This window comes from Chelonia mydas, chromosome 1 (assembly GCF_015237465.2).
Source record: "Chelonia mydas isolate rCheMyd1 chromosome 1, rCheMyd1.pri.v2, whole genome shotgun sequence".
Classification (NCBI taxonomy): domain Eukaryota; kingdom Metazoa; phylum Chordata; order Testudines; family Cheloniidae; genus Chelonia; species Chelonia mydas.
This window is the reverse complement of record NC_057849.1, coordinates 336,303,115-336,329,741: the sequence shown is the minus strand read 5'-3', so window position 1 is coordinate 336,329,741 and position 26,627 is coordinate 336,303,115. Positions and strand designations below refer to the sequence as shown.

General features: G+C 39.6%; 1 protein-coding gene across 1 annotated transcript in view; it reads left to right on the top strand.

Moving 5' to 3' along the window:
• Nucleotides 1–24,321, top strand: part of TAF3 (TATA-box binding protein associated factor 3) — a 138,138-nt gene extending 113,817 nt beyond the window's left edge. The window contains exons 4-7 of the mRNA XM_037889337.2: nt 1,088–1,170; nt 16,202–16,457; nt 21,248–21,354; nt 22,131–24,321. Coding sequence (XP_037745265.1) covers nt 1,088–1,170; nt 16,202–16,457; nt 21,248–21,354; nt 22,131–22,245 — 561 coding nt within the window. The 3' untranslated portion in view covers nt 22,246–24,321. The remainder of the gene's footprint in view (nt 1–1,087; nt 1,171–16,201; nt 16,458–21,247; nt 21,355–22,130) is intronic.
• Nucleotides 24,322–26,627: the final 2,306 nt, after the last annotated feature.

The window sequence follows — 26,627 nt, the reverse complement described above, 5'->3', positions numbered from 1 at the left end:
TGGCCAGCCTAAATATAGGGGTTGCTATAGCTCCTCCTCTAAAAACTGAGTTGAAAAGCTGATCCTCTGGGGCGCTGAGCACCATTAAATGGTATTGTTTTGGAATTTAGGATGCACAACAGACACTAGTCCTTAGTAACTCAGCCCCATTCTTCACAATATTGTAGAGCATCCTGACTGTGGTCCCAAGGTTGCAAACACTTACGCATGTGCTTAACTTTGCACATGTCATTAATCCCGTTGAAACCATATAATTAAGTGTTTGCAGGTAAGGGGCTTAGGTTTTTTCCCTTCTCTGTGTTCAACGTTTTGATTCTGCAGGGGGTCACAGTATGTTTGCTTGCTGTATTTGGGAAATATTTGCTTTAATCTAAACTGTGTGAAGTGTGCCCAGATACCAAGATGGATTCGTAATAATTGGGTGTGCCTATTGAGTACAATTAGAATATTTGTACAATGTTAGAGTCTGACCCACAGTTCACATGTGTCATATCATATCAGTCTCCGGGATTGTCTACAGTGCATCATAGTGTGGGCTATGGTATGAATTGCAGTGCTCATCAAAGTGTTACAGTAACTGCCTCGTGGACACTGCTGGTGCAAACTGAAAGATAACTAGTTCGCATTAATATAGTATAGTTTAAAAGCATTAATGCAAACAAGGTACCTTCCAGTTCACACCAGCAACAGCCAGTTAGATTGCAACACTTTGGTGTGCTCTGCAATTCACACCCCTATAGTCCATACTGCAGCACAATGCAGACATAACCTCACTGTGTTGAGACCAGCTTAATCTTTTCATAACTCTACAAGAATATTAAAGCAGTAATTAACATACTGCACATACATTTACAAACACAAGGAACTTCCAAGTTGACTTTTCAGTCCATAACTGATTTGTGATGAGAAATTGCAGGGATCTCCCAACAAAGTGTCCTTACATGCTGCGGCATGTAGTATGGCAAAGAGTGATAATCTAAACTTCCTTTTGTCAATTTAACTCATCTCCAGTGTAATTAGTAAAGAAGTGTTAAATCTCTGTTTAGAGAAGTAGCGTATTTATTATTGAATGTATTCCCTTGAACAGATAAAAGTGGAACCCGTTGTTCCAGCTCCATCACCAGTTATTCCCAGGCTGACGCTGAGAGTGGGTGCTGGCCAAGACAAGATGTAAGTACAGAGAAATCGAGTGGAAAGAGGTGCATGCTTATCAGAGATTCATTGCTTACAACTTCTAATAAATCCTGTTTTCATAAAGGAAACTTTAAAAAATATTGGCTGATAAAGGTGTGCATCTGTGAAACCTTCTCCCGATATTACAAAGTATAAATCAAAATACTTGCCATTAAAGAAATCTCACCCAATTTATTTCTTAACCTCTGAACGGAACACCTCAGCATTTCCAAGGAAAGCCCTCTGAATTTCTCCATTATCTGTCCTGCTGCATTCCCCACTAATGTTCTTCTAGGAACATAATCTTAAATCACTGGTCAATTTAGAGTAATGTCCAATCTTCAACGGTAGCCAATGAAAATCTTCATAATCCATACCATACCTCAGGGAGAAATTTCAGAGCCCCAGGCAGTTAGCAGCTTTGTGCATTGAAACATGATGGTTGACATCCCTTTATACATTTTTATCTTAGCTAGTATAAACTGTTGGTAGTGGTTATTCATGTAGGTGTCTAATCCTTTTTAAATCCTGGTTTTGTTCATTAGCTCACTAATTATTATTACTTGTACAGTAATACAAAAGGACCCAATAGTCCTTTTGTGTTGGGTGTTGTACAAACATAAATAAATAAGACAATCCTTGCCCCAAAAAGCATATGATCTAAATAAGGACAAGATGCAACAGGTGGGTGTAGAACACAAGCGGGGAAAGGGGGGGAAACAAGAGGCATCAAGTTCCATAGCTATGTATTGTGTGAAAGTATTTCCTTTAATCAGTTTTCAAAATGTATTGCCTTTTAGTTACACAGATTTCTTACATTAAGATATGGTAAATATTCGCGTCCAACAGATCTTCTCCCTACCATTCGTTATTTTATGTACCTCTGACATGTTGCTTCTTCTTTGTATCATTGCCAAACTAGTCTAATCTTTTTTTATCTCTCTTGATGTATGAGCTAAGTTGTATTATTATCAATTATTATTATTACTATTGTATGGCAGTCTTTCCATGCCTCCTGTCATTTTCTTTGTCCTTTACTTGACCTTTTCTGACACATCTGATTTCAGATGGGGTATCTAGTACTGAACACAGTATTCAGTGTGTCATCTTACCTGTCATCCATTTACAAAATGGCATTGTGATGGAGAGGTCTATCTCCGAGATGATTGCTGACTCAATGGCGTGGGGGAAAGGAACTAAAAAGCTTTGCCATAGTTTGAAAGAATCGATGGATCCTGGAAGCTTGGGTTAGTCAGAGACCTGCAGTCTGGATGCCTTGTTTAGCGAGGGGCCTACCCAACTTGAAAGATTTGCTCCAGCCCCGAAAGATTCATTTTAACTTGGGAGCTTACCTGTTGCAGTCTTGAAAGACTGAGTTAAGCCTGACAGTGTTTTCCTCTCAACCAGAAAAGCCTAGACAAAAGCTTTTTCTAATGCTGGAACCAGGGGTTATGTTAGCTGGGAGCTATATTGTTATGAAGTCGCTGTGGGAATTTTTGTGAATTAAATAGTTTCAGTTCCTATGGGACCTAAAAAGTTAAAAATAGTATATATTTCCCCTCTGCTTTTAATGCTCCTGAATCTTTTCTGACTTTTTGCCCTTCATAATGTTCACATGTTTCATATCATTTTATGACAGGCATTATATTTTCAAAATTATTCTCTGTCCCCTTAAGTATGACTTGACTGAGGACAGTTGGACAGAATGTCCCTTTGACGTCTAACAATGCACTTTCCTTCTAGATACAAGGAGGATGCTTTTAGACTCATAGACTTTAAGATCAGAAGGGACCATCATGATCATCTAGTCTTACCTCCTGTACATTGCAGGCTACGGAACCTCACCCACCCACTCCTTTAAAAGACCCCTAACCTCTGGCTGAATTGCTGAAGTCCTCAGATCATTAGGACTTCAAGTCACAGAGAATTCACCATTTACATTAGTTTAAATTGCAAGTGACCCTTTCCCCATGCTGCACAGGAAGGCAAAAAGCCCCAAGGGTCTCTGCCAATCTGATCGGGGGGAAATTCCTTCCCAACCCTGTATGGGGTACATACAGTATTAGTAGTGATAGCTAACCTTGTGAGTAACTATCATTGCTGGTACAAATGTATTTAAAAGCCTGGGCAATTTCCTCATACATATACTAAGTTTAATCAGTCAAGGTTGCTATAGACTGCATGTCCCACCAATGTAAACCACACTAGAGTTTAAGTAAAAAAAAATTTAGCATTGCATCTGCGTTCCACTCACTATTATCCCTTTTCAGTGTCATCAATCTCCCTTCCACAGTACACATGTAAACTCTTTGGGGCATGGGACTGTCTTTTGTTATATATTCTTCCACATTTTAACACAGTGAAGCCCCAGTCCATGATTGGGGCTTCTAGGAGTTACTCCAATACAAATAATATCACTTCCCTCCAGCTGAACAACAATATTTAACCTTAATTCAGACCATGTTTTTAGTTCTATGTTCAGTCACCTAGTAGCAGAGATTGGACCTGTGGATCTAAAGCCATAAGTCTCTACTGCCTGAGCTAAAACACTCTGCTCTGTTAGCTCAAAGGCTGTAGCAGGCACATCAACCTCTATGTACTCCAGCAACTAGAAGGGGACACCATGAGCCACACTGTGGAAGGGACTTATTTCAGGTTGAGAAGGGGAACTGGTGAGTGATAAGTAGACGAGGTCTTGAATTATTTTAGCTGCTCACTGTCTTGGTTTTTACAGTTTATATTGCTGAGATATATATGCAGTTTAGCACTGTAATAGTTAACAGTTGGTGTGTGTTTAAGGGAGTTTTATATAAAATACTGTCTTGAAGGGGTGTAATTTCAGAAAGAGATAGGGCCATAAAGAAATAAGGCGTATGAAGTACGCCACTGGACATGTTGGTTTTTATTGAGATTTTTTTTTTTAAATAATGATGCCTACTCGAGGTCTGTGCACCTCAATGTAATTAATCATATAGTACACACCATTAAATTAAACCTCAGCAGCATTCCACAGGTACTTGGCTAGCCAGCCAGCCAACGATCCCTTTCAGGTTCTCAGAAGAATACTCTCCACCTTCTCCAAAGACCCCAACCACCAAATGTGGGCTATTGTGGAACAAGGGGAAGCATGTTCCATAGTCTTGGAGGCCCCACAGAGAATACCCTGCCAACCACCCCTTCTTTTATAACAAGGGAATGCCTCCTCAGCACCTTTGTTGACCGCATCTTTGACAGTATGTCGCAGGGAGAGAGGCGGTCCCTCAGGTGAGCAGTCCTTGGCATTAACCAACATCTTAAAGTCTGTCCAGAGGCCAATGGGCAGCCAGTACAAATCCTGGAGCACTGGTACTGTTTGTTCCCAGCAAGAAGCAGTAAGATGCTATGTTCATTCTGAGACTGAAGGTGCAGAAGGTATAGGCCTGTGGAAGGTGGCACACTAAAACCAGTCCCATCTTAATCCCATCCCGGAGCTCACATACTGAGTGCATGTCTACCCGAATGTTTACAGCATAGCAAGCTGGGGTGTAAATCTACAGCACTCCAGCGAGTTGCTCACTGTCCATGTGGACCCTGCTGATGCACATGTGCACTAGGGAACATTTAGTGCACAACAGCAGTGTCCACACGGGTAGTTAGCTGGAGCTAACTATAGATTTACACCAGCTTGCCGCACAGTAAGTGTTCATGTAGACATGCCCTGAGTGGAGGCACCGCAATATTAGTCCCCACTGAGGGTGAGGGGGTGAGGCCAGGCTCTAATGTAAAGAGAGCTTCTGGCATGGCTGCTGAGTCAACTGCTGGAATGGAAACTCCATGCACAGAACAAGTACAGCAAGACAGCAGCAGTGCAAGCTTTCACTCATGTGCCTTAATCCTGATTTAGAGGCACTACCTGTATGGGTGAGAAGTTAGCTCATTCTCTCTACCTCTTCAGTCCCTAGTCTCTGCTGAGATTGACAGTCAAGGTGCAAGTCAGAGTTAATTGTGACAGTGAATTTTAATTCTTTATATTTCTGTGAATGCTAATATTGGCTGGTCCTAGATATAAAGTGATCTCTGCATTTCATGTTTTCCCTACATAAGCATATGTTGTCAATCCCAAGAATATGGGTCTTCATAGTGTCCTAAATAGGTATAGTGTATAAAGTCAGAGTAGTAGAAATTAAAATGTAGCTGTCACTGAAGGATAAATAGAACAGAAGGAAAGACTGCTACACATTAGGTTTTTGCAAGTGCTTTAACTGCACAGTAAAACAAGTGGAAAGTAGATTATAATCAAAACGTTTCCATTTTAGTAGTAAACAATTACAGCAATACTTGCATGGATGCCACATTAAAAGAAATTTAGTGGATTCCATTCTAATGCAATTAGAGCTAATTTTGTTCTTTAAATGAATAAAAGGTCAGCTAGTAAATCTAGTTTATCTTGAGTACAGACTTCAATAAATTGTTTTATTTAATTTGCTGTAAAAGATCTTATCCTTAATGGGCCTAGGTCTTATTAGTTTGCTTGGGTTTTAAAATATTTATGACCACCTTTTAGAGATGATTTGAATGATAAGTTGGAAAGTTGTTGTTGTTGTTGTTTTCCTGCAGTGTTATCAAGGCATAAGATCGCTAATTGACTCAGTGTAGGAAGGCATTTAAGATTAGTCATGTAGAGAAAGCTGGTGTGGACCCTTCCTGAATTTAAATCTCCTGTAATTAGCTGTTTTGTTGAATCATCATGTGGTGGCTTGTTTGTCCATTGTCCAGTTATTTTTTCCCAAACATAATCATATTTCACACCTATGGTGTTTAAGAATGCTAATCTACTGATAATGCATTGGCATGCCATTTACTGATGCAACGGACATGAACGTCAAATTAACTATGTACTGTAATTCCTGATATTTGTGATAAATTCATTTTATATTTACAGCCAAATAAAAAAAACAAAAATACCAAAATCTAGCTTCAGTGCGGCGCCACAGAAACAATGTACCATTGATTTTTTCGGGGCCTCTGTGGTTTAGAAGTAAGGCATATATTTTTGTGAAATCACGTCTTTAATCTGTATCTTAAAATGTCAGGCTTCTTGCTCCAGGCTTACAGTATTGTATTTTAGCTCTACTTTCAATAGGGGACCTTGATGCTAGTAGTGAGTGGAGGATAGCTGTTTTAGCACTGATTTAACTTGTAATTTGATTTGCCCAGTCTAATTAAATTGCCATTTATCTTGAATTTTTTGAAGTGGGTAGATGTGACTTTTTTTTAGAATATAAATGTGTGTGTATATCATCTAAGGGTATTTTTTATTGAACTAAAATCTTAAAAGAATTGATGGATGGAAAGAGGAAATTTTTGTTCCTAGTATTTCGTTGACTTCACTGAAGTTTCATCCCAAATACTGTGGGAGAGACATTCAGTGACCTAGCTAAAATGTGTTGGTGGGCTCATTCCACTGCTTAGCGTAGTGGATAAATGTCCGTAACACCAAAACCACTACAATAGTTGGCACTGATTGATACCCCTGGTAGGAAATCTCAATAGAGGCTAAGGACTGAATGGCAGTAGAGACTGAATTATCCATTCACCACTAGATGTAATCTCTCTACGGAGCAGTGGTGACCTATAAGCACGCTGGTGGAACAAAGAGGGAAAGCCTGTATTCGTATTTTCGAGTCTGTTACTGTTCAGTTTCCATAGCTGTCAGTCCAACACCGTCCATGAGAAGCTCACATAACACACTCACGTTTATGTAAACTGGCACAAATGGCATCTGCCTGAAAAGGCATAGGAATGAGATAGCATGGATGGAAAAACATTCTGGTGAGGAACTACAAGGATCAACAAGTGGAAACCTACTGTGGCTACCTGCAGCACATCTAGATTATTGCAGAAATTATTTTTAAGCAAAGATAGAGGGTTTTTTTTTCCTGTATACCTATTCACTTGTAAATTATTTAAAGTACATATGTAATAGCATATTAATACCGCACTAGAATACCTTCATGTTATATATTTATGTAGCTTTTGTATTTTCATATGGCTTCATCTTTTGTCACGCAGCATACAGACAAGTACCAAAATTACCATAGGCCAAGATTTCCAAAAATGGGGTATATACAATTAGGCTCCTAAGTGTAAGCCTGACTTACAAAACAGCTGAGCTCACAGGAACTCCCAGTGAAGTCAAAATCTCTAGGAAAAGGTGCACAAAAAGTAGCAGAATTGAGAGAAATCAGAGAACCAAAAGAGAAACCTAGAAATAAGGCTACAGATGTTTTCCCCTCTTGCCTGCATTGGAAGTTCTTGAGAACAGGGACTGTCTCAGTGTAATGCCTTGCTCATTGGGCCCTGATCTCAGTTGAGGCTTCTAGTTTCTACTGTAATACAAATGTTTTTTTAAAATGTGAGGTGCTCAAACATTACAGCAATGGGAGTTGTACAAGTACCTATATATACATAGGAGTTTGCCACAGACCGCAGTGAGACTACAATTTGCCCCATACAATTTTGTACAATACTTATGATTTTTACATGGTATCTTCTTTAATGGAAATTGTAGGCTGTTTAAGGATGGTGGTTCTCCTTTTAATGATAAATAAGTAAGCCATTGTGAAGGAACTTTTGAACTTGGTGTGCCATTTAGTGGCAAGTTATTCAGACGTTGATAATTTAGATTACTGGCTTCATAGTGTTTGCCCACAATAGCTGAATAATGGGGATCATTAAACTCCCTGTGTAGGTATATCCAAATTGTGTTTGCCTTTAACCTTGGCTCTCTGTGTGGCTGGGGAGGGAAGGATTGGCTCTTTATTGACTTGTCAAGCTGTAGGTTTGCATTACAGGCCAAGCAGCTCATGACCCATTCCATTTATTTCACTGTTTTGTGGTGGGGAAACAGGTAAAGGAATCCTGCTGGAAGCCCCTCCTTCTGCACGTTTTTATGAATGAGTCCAGTGTTTGTAGCAGTTAAGGCACCGTGACCAAATCCTCCAAAAGATGTAATGCAAGCAGCATGGGGCTATTGTGGGACACAGCTGTGGGCGGTGTTGGTTACCCTGTGAGACATTGCTTATTCAACAGAAAGCTCTGGAGGAGAACTTATGGTGGAATTAAATAGGAGGGAAAAAGTGATACTTCAGGGAGAAAAATGTAGAAGGGTAAACCACTGTTTGGAAAATCAGACAATAGAGTCCTGGCAGTGAATGTCTATGTTTATTACAGTACTAATGGGTATCCCAATTATTTTACAATGTATCACTTAGCAGTGAAAGGCTAAATGTTAACAGTGTGATACTAGAATTAACGCTTTGTGTTGCTCAATCAACTTGTTCTACAAAACCAGAAAGAACATATACTGGTTAAATCAATTCCTGATATAATTCGTGGACCACCTAAGAGAGAGGAGGGAGAGAAGTGAAAAACAATCTAATTTCCAGCCAAGTAATAAGTGTAATGTAGGATTTAGGAACTCCAGTGAACTTTACAGTTTTGCTAAGGGTCTGTCTACACTACGGAGACTATACCAGCGTAGCTATATCACCGTAGCTATGCAGGCATATCCCCATAGCCTACATTGACAGAAGGAGGTATTCCATCTGTTTAGGAACACCAATTCCCCAAATGACAGTAGCTACATCGGCAGAAACATTCTTCACACCCCTTCTAACTTTTAAGAGTGGACCAAGCCTAACTATTTATGTGTGTTCTTCCCTGGAATCGCTACATTTAAATTATAATAAAGAGCTGGAGGACTTCTCCAGTGAGCTAATGCCTTTTTAAATACCAAATGGGTGTGCTCTTTATTGAAGACATTGTCTAGGGTGCGGTTCATATACTCAAAGGAACATTTGGCAAAGGGATAATATATTTGGCCCCAGTCCTGCACTCAAACTCCCATCCGTGGACCCTGGCATCCATATAGAGTCCAGCTGATTTTGTTCTGGCTCCACAAGGGTTTACCTAATTGTAGGATTGGGGCCTTTGTGTGCAAGTATCTATGCTTCTGAAGGTAATAAGATCCAGTGCCAGAATGGGTAGAACATTGTTTTTTCCAGTGTGCTTTTAAGCTGACCTAGAATTTTTTTCCCTTGAGCGTGAGAGTTAGTTCAAACCTCAAGCTTAGTCCTAGCCTCTCCTTTAATTACAGAAGCCACCCCACCAATTATTCACCATGGTTTTGGTAGTTGGAAGGTTCATGCAAAATTATTTTCAGTTTGCACTTGGATCACACTCAGTGATGATTCCAAATGTGAATCCATAAAAGTGTTTGAGTCATTAAAAAACAAACCACTTACTGTATGTGAGATTTTTTGATTTTGCTGTTTGTTGTGCAAGAGTTTAAAATGTGTGTGTTGTGTACCTCAATTAAAAAGGGGGAAAAAAACTTCAGGCAGATTTAGGCGCATATCTGCTTCAGCAGCATTGCATGTGGAAATGTGCATACGCAATCTCCCTTTCTGGCAAAACAGAAACTGATCAAATGTACACAACAGAATTGAAGGCAGGTGCTTCTTCATTACACACACAAAAAAGGCTTGGCTTTACTACAAAATTGATGCGAAAGAAAAGAACTTTGATATCTCAGTTTTTCTCTTAAAGATACCTTTTGTTGTTGTTGTTACCACACTCTCACTTGTTTCAAAATGAAATTAAAACAAAAATAAGTAGCTTGCATAGAGGCAAAGATTTGAGGTATTATTATTATTATTATTTAGTGCCTAGGAACCCAGACATGGTCCAGGGCCATTGTGTTAGGCACTGTACAAACACAGAACAAAAAGGTGATCCCTGCTCCAAAAAGTTTGCAGTCTAAGTAAAGTGGGCAAGTGGTTCATCTGGTAGCTCAGTATATCATCGGGCAGAAAATCAGGGTTTCGGACAGACCACATCACTCAGTTTTTGCATAGGTGGGAGCCAGTGACAAGGTGGAAATAATATTCATTATTCAAGAGGAGGCCTTTCTGCACCCTGGTCTACATTCCAGACTTATGTCCATATAACTGTGTCGCTCAGGCATGCAGAAAATCCATACCCCGAGCGACGCAGTTATATCAACTTAAGCCCTGGTGTAGACCGCGCTATGTTTACAGGAGAGCATCTCTCGTTGACATAGCTACCGCCTCTCGGGAAGATGGACTATCTAGGCCAGCAGGAGAAGCTCTCCCAGTGACATACGTAGCATCTTCACTAAACACTACATCAGCGCAGCTGCACTGTAAAGGTAGACAAGCCCTGCAATGCAGTAGGATCACTTTTTGATAGCTGTGGGTACTTAAAGCCCTATCTTGATTCCCACTATAGATGGTGGAGCAGAACTGTTCCCATCCACAAACTTGTAAGATGTTCATCAGCATAGTATCTGGGCATATTTGCTAAAATAAGGGAAAGCAATAGGGATTGGAGTCAGCTGGCTTGGGCTCGCAGGGCTTGGGCTACGGAGCTGTTTAGTTGCAGTGTAGATGCCGCACCTTGCGGGGTCCCAAACCTGCACTCCAGCACAAGCTCAAACGTCTGCACCACAATTGAACAGCCTTGTAGTCTGAGCCCCACGAGCCCAAGTCAGCTGATCCAGGCCAGCCGCAGGTGTTTAATTGCAGTGTAGAGATACACGGAGAGAATAGACAAGTGGAACTATTTGCTTATTTGAAAACACTTTTATTCTACAGTTTTTTGTGTCCAAGCTCTCAAAATATAGATGTGCATTTCTCTAGGAAGGAACTTTGTTAGATGTATCTTTATATAGGATACTATACAGGTATAGTAAAAGTGGCCCAACTTTCCCTTATAGGCAAGACCTTATGTTCCTAAGTCACTTTGAAAATGGGACTTAAGTTTCTAAGTCGCTAATATTTTTGAAAATATTACCCATAGTTTAGACCGGGCTTTTGAGGGGACAGCATGTTTGAAACCGTACCCTCTATAAAAACAAAGACCATCAGACTGTGATTTCTGACTAGACTATTATACCTCTCAGTACAATGACATTTTTTGTGATTGGTACTTGGAGCAATCTGTGGTTCAAATCATACTTTTAAAAGCCATTTCCTTTTGGTTTGCCCTGTGTTTATACTAATCAGTCAATGGGTCTTTCACCTGTAAGGAACAGATTGAAATCAAATCAATTACTTCTAGAGATAGGAAACTATTTCACACCTTTGAGTTTTACTCTGCTCCAGATGCAGCATGTTATAACTCGTGATAGTTAGAGCCAATTATAACCTGACCAACCTGCCTTGGCATTAAAAAGCCTGGTAGAACTTGCTCTGCATTTGCAAGATCAACACTTTGATTCTGTGCACGTGTCTGGTTTGGGAAGTTTAGTTTTGTGATCTGAATGCAGTGATCAGTCCAAAGCAATGATCAAAGTGGGGATTGACCAATCTACCTTTATAAAAGGATTCCACTGTATATTTTAAGTACATTATAGTATTAGAGTTATAAATACGTATATTCCATTCCATTATAAATGCATTATGATATTTTGTAAGAAATATATTTCCTGTTAGCATAAAAGAGAGTTGAAAGGCTATTCAAACTTGCGGTAAAACCAGCTGTACTACAGAGTCTCTACGATAATTCTGCTTTCTTTGGGGAAGGGAGTGGTAATAGTTTTTATTTTATATTTATGTAGACTCCCATTACCACATCTAGTCAAAGGGTTTTCTCACACTTCTTAATTCTGGGGCAGCCATTTGCATAAGGCCTTTAACAATTGATATTTATCTTTCAATATAGAAAATAATTGTGATGACATGTTGCCAGGAGAGCAGCCCACAGAGAAACATAACTCTGATCTCAAGGCTCTAGGCATTTTTTGTTCACTTGGCTGATGTTAGTTTTTGTCTGAGTCCCGCTAAGAATCATTTAAGTCATTTAATCCTGCCCCAGTTTTCTGGGAGTAAGTGAAACTAAGGATACATTTTAGTTTACTAAGTCCTACTTTATTTGGAATTATGTGGTAAACATGTTAAAGTGAAATATTATCTTCCAAATTATGATGGCCTAATGTGTGATCTAGTGTCTAAGAGCACAGAACTGACTACCAGGAGGACTGGCTTTGATTCCGGCCTGTGCCACTAATTTGCTGTGTGACCCTAGGCAAACTTCTTCCTCACCGTTAAAATGGGGCTGATAATTCTTTCCCTCATTTATAAAGTGTTTTGAGATCTTTGTGTTCATGTTTCTATATAAGTCTGAAGTAATATTAATTATTAGGTCCTGGGGCTGCCATTTTACCCTGGGTCCTCCTTACCTACATATTGCCACTTATGCAGCCCCTGTCTTCATATAGGAGGACAAGGATCTCCACCCTCTCTGAAATTACCTTATGATCTCTTCAAGTGGCATAAGCCTAAATGATTAATTTCTCTTCTGCCTCTGAACTTCATTAGCCCAAGGGAGTGGTAAGCCCTAGTGTGCTTCAGAATGCAGCTCTCCTTTGTAATACCTGAGCACTTGTGCCAAGACAAATAGGCCAGTCTTGTACTATGTACATGTTCTAATGGCACACTTCAAACAAAGAAGTAAATTGATTAATATTTGGCACTCATCAGTGAATATTTTAAGTTGTGTTGGTTTGTTCCTCACATACCCATGTACTGAGTTTCTGCAGTATTATTATTACTTAGTTTTGTTATAGTCATTCCTACAGCCCCATTCAGAGTCATGGCCTGGCTTTGTGTACGCGAGGGAACTACATTGTTTGGAAACGTGTGAGCTAACACAATGTTAAGTAAGGCTGACCATGACCAGCTCACGCATTTATTAAAAGTTGCTAAACTCTGTCTGTGCTAGGTGCAAAGCTGTGTTCATGTTAGCTCACACATTTTCAAATGCAACCTATTTTCTTGTCTGGACTAGCCATAGGCTGAGGCCAAAGACAGAACTTTCTCCAGGGGTGGTATGAGACTGTGGAATGAACTCCCCCAAGACCTAAGAACCATCACAACAACCTCACCACTTTCCACTCCAAGTGTAAGGTGAATTTCTTTGACCTTGCCTTCTCTAATATAAACACATAGCAACAGATATATTTATAATAATAATAATAAAAACCTTATCAAAATAAGACGCTCCACTGCATGTGCTTCTCCCTTAAGGGAGAGATGAGAGATCAAACAACACAGGACAGATGTGCAGTCACACTGCTAATGCACTCCTGGAAGAGTCTTAGATACTATGTTGATGAGCCTCGTATAAAAACTTATATAGAACAGATGAGAGCAAAGGTGGTGCCCTGAAGGGCTTGTAATAGGACCGTAAAAAAAGACCTACAAAAGGAAGGATAAAGATGTTCCACTGGACTATCCAAAGGACTTTTGCTTGTGCCAATAATTTATCTTCCGCGTTGGTTTGCCTTTTGTCTCTCATCTCATTTTTATTATTGTCAGGTTGTTTACATCGGAAATGCAGTCATGAGGCTGAAGCTGTAAACAGTATTACTGATGCTGGAGGAATTAATCCCATGTCATTACCCCATTGCTAGTTTTCTAATGTTTCTCCTCTTTGGTTGTCTTCTTTTTATTGCCTCTCACGTTTAGGCCTTGACAGGCAGAAATAGAATCATAGAATATTAGGTTGGAAGAGACCTCAGGAGGTCATCTAGTCCAATCCCCTGCTCAAAGCAGGTTCAATACCAACTAAATCATCCCAGCCACGGCTTTGTCAAGCCAGGCCTTAAAAACCTCTAAGGATGGAAATTCCACCACCTCCCTAGGGAACCCGTTCCAGTGCTTCACCACCCTCCTAGTGAAATAGTGTTTCCTAATATCCAATCTAGACTTCCCCCCACTGCAACTTGGGACCCTTACTCCTTGTTCTGTCCTCTGCCACCACTGAGAACAGCCTCTTTGGAACCCTCCTTCAGGTAGTTGAAGGCTGCTATCAAATCCCCCTCACTCTTCTCTTCTGCAGACTAAATAACCCCAGTTCCCTCAGACTCTCCTCATAAGTCATGTGCCCCAGCCCCCTAATCATTTTTTTTTGCCCTCCGCTGGACTCTCTCCAATTTGTCCACATCCCTTCTGTAGTGGGGGGACCAAAACTGGACACAGTACTCCAGGTGTGGCCTCACTAGTGCTGAATAGAGGGGAATAATCACTTCCCTTGACCTGCTGACAATGCTCCTCCTAATACAGTCCAATATGCCATTGGCTTTCTTGGCAACAAGGGCACACTGCTGACTCATATCAAGCTTCTGGTCCACTGTAATTCCCCAGGTCCGTTTCTGCAGAACTGCTGCTTAGCCAGTCAGTCCCCAGCCTGTAGCGGTGCATGGGATTCTTCCTTCCTAAGTGCAGGACTCTGCACTTGTCCTTGTTGAACCTTGTTGAATGGTAATATAGTTGGTATGGTGATTAATTATATCAAAACTTGTTTTGTGAGCTACATATATTTTTACTATGATTCTTGTCATGGTCCTAAGTTAGGAGTGCAAATAGGCTATCTCAATAGAAGTACAATACATCTTTTTATTTTAATACCTCAGCATAGCATTAAATATTTTACAGTTTCAAATCTTTTGTACAGTTTAACTTAGATTATGTGCTGAATGCAGACATGGCCCCAGTCCTAGCCACACTGCATTTTGAGTATCGCAGGAGAATAGCTGCAGTGTACTCTTCGGGCATTCTTGTCAACAGGAATCAGTTGTGACATTAAAGAATGCTTTATCCCCTTTTAATGAAAATCTTTAAGTGTCGGATGGTTGGTATTTTTTAACAACCTATTTCCTACAAAGAGATATTTTCTTGCTACTTTTTGTCTCTGTTTGTGCTGGTGATCAGGTGATGATCTATCATAATTTCCTATCACTATTACTGTGGAAATTAGAGCGGGAGTTGCTCCCCCGGATGAGTTTGAGGCTCTACTCAGCTCTGACTTGTCTGCATTTTTGTTGAACTTGTAAGTCCGTTGATGTCAATGACAAAACTCCCCTTGACTTTCAATAGGGCCAGAATTTCACCCTTTGTCTCTTGTCTCCAGCCACTGCCCTGCTCTGATTCTACTTCCCTTTATGTGACCCTCTTGTATTCACTCACAAGCATCTTCATTCCATTTTCCTTGCTTCCACCTATACCTGAAATGCTCACCTTGATCCTGTATGCCATGTGACTTCCTTTATTCAAAACCTACTTCTTTGCACAGTCTCTCCAACAGTGGCCCACATTCCCAAACTAAGTTGGCAAAGTAAAAATTAATTAAATGTTCCAACAAGATGTGCCCTTGTGAAAACGAGCAGTCTTGTAACCCTTTTTTGCGTGAACCACCCCCTCCCTTTCATGATACCATCTTTCTGTTTCAACATTACTTTGTTTCTAACGTAGGTTGTAAGATTCTTACAGCAGCAACCTTGTCTTTAGTCTTTCTGTAAAGTGCCGTGCACTCCAAGTTTTACTTAATAATAATCAGATTATCTACTCCATCCTCCTGCCTCTGCATGATTGTTGTCTAGTGTATATTTATGAGAGCCACATCCTGTCTACTACTTCAACTACTAAAGAAGGTAGCAGTTAATGCTAGCTGCTAATAATATTGTGTGTCTCTCATTTGTTTATCTTGACTAAAACCACCACTCATTCTATAAACATTTGAAGAAAGAAGTAACAAATTTTCAAATATTTGTAGAACCTCTAAGGTAGACTCCTAGAGAGTGGTATTGCCCCCTCCGCTTGAAGATTAAAATCAGTGCTGCCCACAGCTGAGTAACTTCCCTTTCTAATATTTCCCACTAACTGGGAATCTCAATTTCTGTAGCGAGTTTAGTTTCTGTAAAGCCATAGAGAGCATTTATATACAGTGAGCTATAAAGCAGTTGTGGCTGTGTCATGCACTGGAGTTCAATTTGTAATGGCTGTCTGTTTCAACCTGTTTGATAGGGAGTGATGTGCAATGAAAACTGTTCTAATGCTGTGTGGAAGCAACCTTTTTGCTTTCTGAAAGACAAAGTGAATTGTCCATTTTGTATTTTCTTATATTTAGCCAATAACATTTTACTGTTTTACATCAACTCTTCTGTGTCTGTCTTTTTGTCTGGCAGAGTCATCAGCAAAGTGGTGTCAGCCCCAGAGGCTAAACCATCTACTCCTGTAAGTCGGCCCAAAACACCACCACCTGTGCCATCCCCAGTACCAGCTCCTGTCCTGGTGACCCCTCCTCCTGCTCCAGCTCCTCCTCCTCCACAAGCTACCATCTCGCCTGCTCTAATTCCACCATCTTCTCCTGCGGTCTCTGCGGCAGGAGGCTCCAAAGCGCCAGTCAGAAGTGTGGTGACAGAGACTGTCAGTACCTACGTGGTATGTGATATACTTCAGTGTGTGTCTTAATGCTATTGAGATCAATCTTTTGAGAATTCTTCTTCATGGTGACTTTTCATTTTCAAAGTAAAGGTGCCGTGCCAATACAGTGTCATGTGTTAGTCACATGTATACAGCCCCTTCTCTACATGCACCTATTTTCAGGGGTTGATAACTTATTCAAAAAATTGCTTGTACATAAATGTCTTATGCTTATTCTCAGCCAACGGTTGTCTTTCTTCTGGAAAGTCTACTACAGTTCCATTTGGGTATTTTCTAGTTGTCTGAGCATGAATATTTTTCTCCTTGAGATCTTTCAGATTCTTTTGTAATGCTTGCCATAGATGTAGCCTTCAATGAGGAAAAGAACCCCTCACATAGGAAAAGTTTGGAATTAGCACTTAGCAGTAATTTCCAATTTGTGCAGTGCACTATTATTTACTAATTTTTTTTATCAGTGTACCAAGGTTGCAGATACTTGCGCAACTCTGAAGCGCTGCACGCTTCCTGCATACAGCTTGTAGCCAATCCATCATGTGCTGTGAGCTTGCCATATCTCAGGTGGGGTTAAAACTTGGATGTGCCTTAGAGTGTTCCCATTACAATCAGAAAAATTTTGATAATTGGCAACTGCTTAAGAACATTTTACTAGATGCTCAAAAGCCACCACCAAGAAAGAATGTTAAAAAACTAGCCTGGCTTAGGGGGTAGTGAAATCAGATATTAAAAAATATTTATATAACAAATGGAAGAAATGAAAAGTTGTTAGTAACGAATATAAATCAGAAGCTAGGAATTGTAGAAAATTTATAAGGGAAGCAAAAGGACTCAAGGAAAAAACTATGGCCAGGAACAAAAGAAATCCTAACAATGGTAATGGTCCATTAATAGATGGAAATGGCAGAATTGTAAATAATAATGCAGAAAAGGCAGAGGTGTTCAATAAATATTTCTGTTCTCTGGGAAAAGCCAGATAGTGTAGTCATATCAGATGATGAAATACTTTCCATTGCAACGGTAACTAAGGAGGATGTTAAACAGAGCTACTAAAGTTAAATATTTTGAAATCAGCAGGTCCAGATAACTTGTATTCAAGAATTTTAAAGAGTTGGCCGAGGAGCCATTACTGTTAATGTTGATTTTCAGTAAGTCTTGGAACACTGGGGAAATTCCAGAAGACTGTAAGAAGCAAAATAGTGGAACAGCTGATACGTGACTCAGTTTAATAAAGAAGTAAAAAAGGATGAGGATAATATGATTAATGCCAGTCAACATATGCTTGTGGGAAATGGGTCTTGTCAAACTAATTTGATATCTTTTATGATGAGATTACAGACTTGGTTGATAAAGGTAATCGTTCTGATGTAACATACGCAGACTCCTGTATAGTGTTTGACTTGGTACTGCATGACATTTTGATTAAGAAACTAAAACGATGCAAAATGACACACATTAAAGGGATTCAAAGATAGCTAATCGATAGGTCTCAAAATGTAATTGTAAACAGAGAATCATTAAGTGGGCATGTTTCTAGTGGGGTCCCTCAGGGATCGGTTCTTGGCTATACACTACTGCCGTGGTTTTCAAACTGCAGGTCGCAACCCAGTACTTGGTTGCTGAATGTAAGGCACTAGGTCGCGGTGGCTCTGGTCGGCACCGCCGACTGGGTCATTAAAAGTCCCATTGGTGGTGCTGCCCGGCTAAGGCAGGCTAGTCCCTACCTGCTCTGACACCGCACTGTGCCATGGAAGCAGCCAGCAGCAGGTCCGGCTCCTAGGCGGGGGGGCCATGGGGCTCTGGCCAATGAGAGCTGTGGGTAGGGGGTGTTGCTTGCAGCCAAGAGCCACGTGGAGCCGCTTGCGCGCTTCCGCCTAGGACCCGGACCTGCTGCTGGCTGCTTCTGGGGTGCAGTGCGGTCCGTGGTGCCAGAACAGGCAGGAAGTCTGCCTTAGCACCCCTGCTGCGCCGCTGACCGGGAGCTGCCTGAGGTAAGCCCGTGCCCCAATCCTCTGCCCCAGCCCAGAGCCTCCCCAAACCCGGAGCCCCCTCCTGCACCCCAAACCCCTCATCCCTGGCGCCACCCCAGAACCTGCATCCCCCAGCCCAGAGCCCTGACCCCCCTCCTGCACCCCGACCCCCTGCCCTAGCCATAAGCCCGCCCCATACCCTGAACCCCTTATTCCTGGCCCCACCCCGCAGCCCTCACCCCTTCACCCCAACCCTCTGCCCCAGCCCTGAGCCCTTCCCACACCCCAAACCCCTCATCCCCAGCTCCACCGGGTCACGGGCATCAACAATTTTCTTCAACTGGGTCCCCAGAAAAAAAGTTTGAAAACCACTGCACTGCTGATCACTTTTATCAATGACCTGGAAGAAAACATAAAATCATTACTAATAAAATTTGCAGATGAGACAGATTGGGGGAGTTGTAAATAATGAAGAGGACAGGTTACTGATACTGCATGATCTGGATCACGTAGTAAGCTGGACACAAGCAAGCAAGCAATACGTGTTTTAATACAGCCAAATATAAAGTCATATATCTAGGAACAAAGAGTGTAGGTCGAACTTACATGATGGAGGACTCTATCGTGGGAAACAGTGACTCTGAAAAGGACTTGGAGTCATGGTGAATAATCCGCTGAACATAAGAACCCAGTGCAATGCTGTGGCTAAAAGAGCTAAAGTGATCCTTGAATGTATAAATGGGAATATCAGGTAGGAGTAGGGAGATTATATTACCTCTGTATTAGGCTACTGGAATAGCGTGTCCAGTTCTGGTGTCCACAGTTCAAGAAAGATGTTGATAATTGGAGAGGGTTCAGAGAAGAGCCAGGAGAATGATTAAAGGATTAGACAACAAACTTTATAGTGCAAGACTCAAGGGGATTAATCTGTTCAATTTAACAAAGAGGAGGTGGATCACAATCTATAAGTACCTATATGGACATGATAATAGAGGACTCTTCAATGTAGCAGACAAAAATATGACAAGATCCAGTGGATAGAGGTTGACGATAGACAAATTCAGACTAGAAATAAGGTACAAATTATTAACAGTGAGAGTATTTAACCATTGGAATAATTTATCAATGGTTGTGGTGATTTCTCCATAACTGGCAATTTTTAAATCAATATTGGATGTTTTCCTAAAAGGTGTGCCCTAGTTCAACCAGAAATTAAATCAGAGAAATCTTATGGCCTGTATTTTACAGGAGGTCAGCCTAGGTGATTGCAGTGGTGATTCATATAAGAAAACAGTGAACTTCCCAGATTAGACACCTACAAAGAATTAGTGCCTATCTTGGAAGGGCAGTGCTAATTTTGCTAGGCATTTTATTGCCAAGAATGGTCAAGACAGGTTATAATTGGTTGTAATCTTCACTACCGTAGGTCGTAGCATTGTTTGTTTGCAGCCGAGTGACAGTGTGGTGATTCTTTCTTAGCTTTGATTCCTTCAGAGAAAATATTTTGTGTGACCCTAACATCCAAAAGTCCAAACTGTCAGTTTACATGAGGAGCAAACATTTTTGCACAAACACGAAATGACTTTGCAGAGTAAGTTTTGATACGTAGATCTGAATGATCATCACAATCCAAGATCATTCAAACCCAATTCCATCTCCCTGTCAGTGTAGAATAGTGCCCTGCATCATATTTTCCTGTGCTTATTGCAATCTAGTTTTGAATGAAAAAAAACTACAGGCCTTTCCAAGAAGCTAAGAGATGTCAGTCATGAATTATAAACTGAATGCAGTCCTTGTGCGTTTTCACTGATTTCCTTGGATGGTGATCTACAGACCAAAATGTGTTTAGTTTTTCTTTTTAATACCCTTTGTTGTTTTTAACCTTACTTTTAATGTCATCCTTATAAGCCTCTCACAGGTAGCAAGAAAAGTTATTCTCTGTACTATACAGGATATATGACCATGTGTTCTAGGAAATATTGAAAGCAAAATACATGAAACCCTGTTCTAAATACTTTTAAGTCACAGAAGTGGTTAAATCAGTGTAGATCCTCTGACAGTTGTGAACGTTTAGATTTTACCAAACAACACAAAAGACCTATTTAATGAAACAATCTTGAAATTTAAAAATTGTAATGTGGTTTAAACTGGAAATAATACCCCCCCAAAATCCATCATAAGGTATTGAATGAGATGAATTTAGTAAGCAATTGCTTAATATTGTAAATGATCTGCCTCTCTCATTGCATTTACCCTTTAGTAAATTGTACTGTGACATCAATGTCATAAAAGGAATGGAAAGTTACTCAGTAACAACTTTTTTATATCCTTGATCTTATCAGGTAGTTGAGTTTGGCTAATAAGTAATAAGGCAATATATGCACGTTGCACTGTATTTATTACATACATGTAAGACTATTATCTTATTCAAGGGGCTACCATTGTTCTATCCATAAGCAGTGTAAAATTAAAAAAGAAATCAGTCCCCAGATCACTGGGAGGGTATCAGCAGCTAAGAATCTGTACTGTTAAACCATGGTGATTGCTATTCTCTTGGGTCAAGTGGTTTAACTGGCTTTACTGGTTTACAGAGCAGTGTAAAACAGTGTTTGTTTTTACCATCTGAATCCAGTATAGCAAAATCAATTAGAATGGTATTGCCAAGCACTTGTGGTTAGAGTATTCTTAGGTATACTTTCGAGGAGTAGAGTGAACATTAGATAGCTTTGACTGATAAACAGGAAATGTAACTTTGAGAAAATCAGGTATTTGTGCTTACTTGACATTAAAAAGAATCAACTTTTTCTTCCCTTTTTATACCAGATCCGAGATGAATGGGGTAACCAGATCTGGATCTGTCCTGGTTGCAACAAAGCTGATGATGGCAGTCCAATGATAGGCTGTGATGACTGTGATGATTGGTATCACTGGTAGGTTGTTGTAACCTCTTCTTCTGTGCCATTTTTTCACACCTTGCTGCTGTCCTAGAAACCCCGTGGTTATTCACAAAAAGCTAGAATACTATTTGGACAGTTCCTTTTTATTTAAACTAGTAATTCGGAAGATTTTACTTTTATCTTTGTTACTTTGGAAGTTTGCAAAAGTAAATTTTAAGTTGCAAGGGTGCCCATGTTTCTTCGTTTGTTTCCATTAGAACTTATAGGAAAATATTCTGCTAAAACCAATAATAATAGTTTTGAAACTATTATTACATCAGATACTGGTACGTACTCTTAGAACAACAGGACTGTAAACACCATGAACATAGCTATAAAGTTTCAAGTTATGGGCTCATTATATGAAAAAAAAAAAAAAAAAACCATTTTGAAGCACATTCTCTTTTTTAAAAAAAGTGAATCACTTTCTAGGTATTTTTTTTCAGACAGCTAAACAAAATCGAAAGGCTTTTCCACAAATAATTTAAATGATGATGTGGCATTGTTTTAAATCTGGGTATTACACCCAAAAGCAGTAGACTTCTCATATTATTTTACAAAAAAAAAAACCCCATTTCTTATATAAGTGGCAGTCTAAGAAATTCATTGTTTCAAAACAAGAGGGTTTAAATTTCCAATCTGTGGGGTTTGGGGCTAAAAAATGTAGTCAGATTCTGTTTCCCCTCTGAAAAGTTCATCCTGTTTGGATAAGAAAGAAAAGTAACACGCTCATTTACTGAGACCTTGTGGGTTTTTTGTCAAATTTATAGGCTTTGTGTTGGAATTACGGCTGCACCCCCAGAAGAAATGCAATGGTTCTGTTCTAAGTGTGCCAGCAAAAAGAAAGATAAAAAACATAAGAAGCGGAAGCACAGAGCCCACTGAAGTCTTCGCGGTGGATTTAAGTCGTACAGTCACTTCAGCACTTCTGCCCTGACTCCGTGGCAGACGGCTCCGTTGTGCTTCTGCCTCATCATCCGTCATCAGGTTTTATGGATTGACTCCTGAATGAATCAGGAACAAAAATACACTGTCCATTCTGGACTGTTGTTTTTTCCAAACTATGTGGGCCCCAGTGGTTTAGATTTTAGTATGTTCTGTCACTGGCTTTCACTTACTGAAGGAAACTCACATAGAGTGATACCGAGGGTTAAATAGTTAACGATACAGCTCCTGCTCTTGCAGATCGGCAGCAACAGTGACAAATGTTGTAAATAAAGATATCTCCTCTGTCCTTTTTGATTTGTTTTTATTCTCTCCTGAGCCTTTGCATTAAGGTGTTAAAAGAGAGGACAAACATGTAAATTGCAGTAACTGTAATCTAAGGAGACCTACTGGAATGATTTCTGTAGTCAGAATACAGTTTTCAAAGCTCTATCCCTGCATAGCCAGATAAGCATAACATGAAAATAAAAAAAGTGGGCTGGTAAATATTTTTGTGATAAGAATATATGAAGCTTTTTTCCTTGATTTTTAGTACTAACATAAAATAAACATGTTCAAGCTTTTGTGAAATATCTTCTATTTTTTAAAAGAAAGTTTCTATTGTGTCAGGGGTTTTTTTTTTCTTCCATGTGAATTGTTTTCAGTGGACCTGTAATATATTTTATACTTTTTGTTTTTAGTTATTGTCAGTGTACCTTTTCATTGCTTGTATATTTCATCAGCGTGTAAAAACACTTCTCATTAAAAGATGTTCTCTCGTGTAAATACCTGATATTTATAAAGTTTGGGTTTTTGTTTTTGTTTTTTTAAGGTTTATCAGTTTGGGGTTTTTTGAGTGTCTAATCCTAGCAGGTATGAAAATTCTATTTGATTTATGGCCATTACTGTGGCTTCAAAGGATTGTGATAGACCCACCCCAAAAGGAGCTTTCCAGGTGGCCCACTAATGAAACCAACCAACATTCTGCTTAAGGCCCTGATTAAGGAAGGTACTTAAGGATACGTGTAACTCTATGGCCTGGTCTACACTGTGGGGGTGGGGGTGGGGGGTGAATCGACTTAAGATACGCAACTTCAGCTACGAGAATAGCATAGCTGAAGTCGACATATCTTAGGTCGACTTTCCTCACGGCACGGGGTCGACTGCCGCCGCTGCCCCGTTGACTCCGCTTCCGTCTTTCGCCGTGGTGGAGTACAGGAATCGACGGCAGAGCGATCGGGGTAGTGTAGACGTACCCTAAGAAGGGAGTAATCCCAATGCATGGAATGGGACTGTTCTTATGCATAGTGAGACAGGTACTGAAGTGCCTTTCTCAATCTGGACCTAAGGCAATGGGCTCTAGCAGTTTTAATGGTAACAACTGAGTTTTAATTTGTAGCTGGAGCTGATCCTTTTATTTGCAAGTGTTTGTGTGTTTGTCAAAATGATTGCGCTTGCATTTAGAAAAAGGAAGTGTCGTTCGTATTCCATAAAGACTAGAAAGCGTACTATGCCATTTTGTGTTTGTTGTGATGTTTTCTTTTAGTGTATCTTTTAATCAGTATTACCTTGCAAAGACAAATAAAGTATGCTATGGAAATGTATGTTTTATTCTCCATTTTAAACAAAGGAATAATTCTCTAGAATGCCACAAAAATGTGACAGTATTAGATATTTTAGTACAGTGTGTCTGAGAGGTAAATCAAGTATATAGCATTAGATTTTAAGTATCATGCCTTATGTTTCAAAAGCTATAGGGTAAATCCAGCCTTCATTATTTAATTTTGGGGTGCTCCTACTTTGAACTGTACAGTAATAAGCATCTTGAGTTTTAGAATGCAAACATTTAACCTGTTGCACAGATATTACGAATTACTTTTTTAAAATGCTATCTAAATTGATATTAATGAGAATGAATTAGTCATGTTTTTTAACACATCTTGTCTAGTTAAAGAAATTAGGTTTTCCTGATATGACTGTTAAATTGCAAATCAGTGGAGATATGGATGAAATTGGTTTATTAAAAGTGCACTGTTACCTTCTTTGTTCAATGCCACCTCATTTATATTCTATCCCTAATTACCAGTCAACACATTAGCCAAGACTGTTCTTGGTTTTAATTTCTAATTTTGAATGATTCGACGTTTTAAAACTTATTCTTGTTTTTCCTGTATCATAGGTACACACAAAATATACTGTCTTTGGTCCTCTTTGCTTTGGTTGCACAATAAAGAACTTAGCTTTTGGTAACTTGTTTATCAATTTCCCCCTGTGTTCAGTGAATCAGAACTTCCCACATTTAAACGATTAAATTATGCAACTGAGATACAAATGGAAAAGTCTCACATTTGCCACTTCTGCATTTCAGGAATTTGTGTGTTTGTCCTTTGCTATTTCAGGGTTGTTTTCCTAAACTCAGTTCATTTTTTTATAAATTATCTTTGCAGTAACATCACCAAAGAATGATTATCAGAAGGCTTGAATGGCTCATGGGATTAGGAAGGGGAGATGAAGCCTTTCACCAGGTCACAAGGTTGAATCCAGCCTTGGACAGTAGAAATGAACAGCCTGATTCTCCTTTCACTTGCACTGGAATAGATCAGAAGTCAAGGGCATTAGTACTGGGTGTAAGAGAATAATCAGGGTCCAAAAGTGGCTACCATCTGACTGCTGTTGAGTGGCCATTTTAAAATTACCTACATTAGCATTTTGTAGTCGACCCCTCAGTTGATTATTTTAATTCCTTCCATGTAAGAGATTCACAATAGCAAGGTTTCAAATAGACCTCATGGAATTTCTAGCTATTATCCCTTTTCAGGTTATAGAAACTCTGATGGTGTGAGGTTAGTTATTTTTTTTAGTTGGGTGTTTGATCTGTATGTTTGTTTGGGAGTCTTTTCTGCTGTGTTTTGTGGTTTGATTTTTTATTATTTTTTTGGTGGTTTTGGAGCTTTCAATTTTATTTCTTTTGATGGAGCGGTGTCCATGTGGTGAATGTCATGCCTGTTATGTTGGCAAGGCTTTATCAAAGAGGAAAGTTTGCTGGTCTTTAAAGGACAAGTTTCTGTCTTGTAAATTAGACTGTTCAGAGTACAATAATCAACATAGCCAAAGGTTTGGGAAGTAAAGACCTATGAGGAAAGAACTAATTTTCAATAAATAAAGGAGAGAGATAACTCTACATATATGTAAAAAACAAGATGGGATATTATTTTTAATCAGTAAATCAGAACAAGTAGTAGATTTAAGCCACTGCAGGGGATACTAATAGTAAAATTAAGGAAAACTTTATAAAAGTTAGGTAGTAGGAAAAAACCTATTGAATCTCACTATCAGTACTGGGCCAGGTGCTAATATGGTGTAAATCTGCATAGCTCCACTTAAGTCAGGGAGCCTATTTCATTTTACAGCAGCTCAAAACCTGCCCTTTTGTGCTTTAAAGACCCACTTTTTGGATCTCTAACTGAATGAAGTCAAAACTTAAATGTTTCAGGTGTGTAGTGTGTTCATCAGTAACGTAGGATGTGCCTGAAAGCTAGTGCAGAATCCTAAAAAACTAGCTCCCAGTGTGTTTGTAATTAACCAAACTCGTTACCTGTATAATCACATTTTGCACCCAGAAAAATCTGTGACCTAGTAGCAAGATCTTATGGAAAAGCCTGTATGAAGAAAATGTCTTGCCTAGCAATTTTATTGAAGGGGATTTATGGAGATGTTCTTTTACCCAGATAATCTAACTTCAGAAGTATATGTAGCATGCAAAGCATAATTTCCATGGTTGACAAGGTGTTTCTCTTCCGAAGGTGTCTGCAGTTAAGTACAGTGAGGATCTTTATGCTCCTCAGCTGATTTGCGATTCCCAATGTCCTGGAAGGAGAAAAAAAATTGAGGGTATCAGAGCCTGTGACTTTGTCCTGGGCTTTCCAGAGATAAAATATCGTGCATTACTTCACTCTATCGCCTAAACCTTCTTTGTTCTCCTTTCAATAGGACGATTAAACAAAGACCTACTAACCAAATTAAAGTATAAAATGAACACTGATATATGGAAACCTTGCCAGAAAGAATGTTAATGAATGAAGTTCTCTAAAGGCATGCTGGCTAAGTTTTCAATACAAATAGTTTTATGCCCAATCTCTTTAGTTCATAGCAGTTTTCTTTAGAAATTTGTCTCAAAGTACCTGAGTTTCCTTGACTGTAGAATGAATTAGATAATGTTCTGAATAAAGTCTCTCTTCACAATCGTGTCAGTCATTCTATTTAGGAAACTCTCTCTCTCTTCTTTTGGAATCTTGGATCAGCTGTAACCTAAAAAGTATAAAGCATCTATTAATCCATGTGTG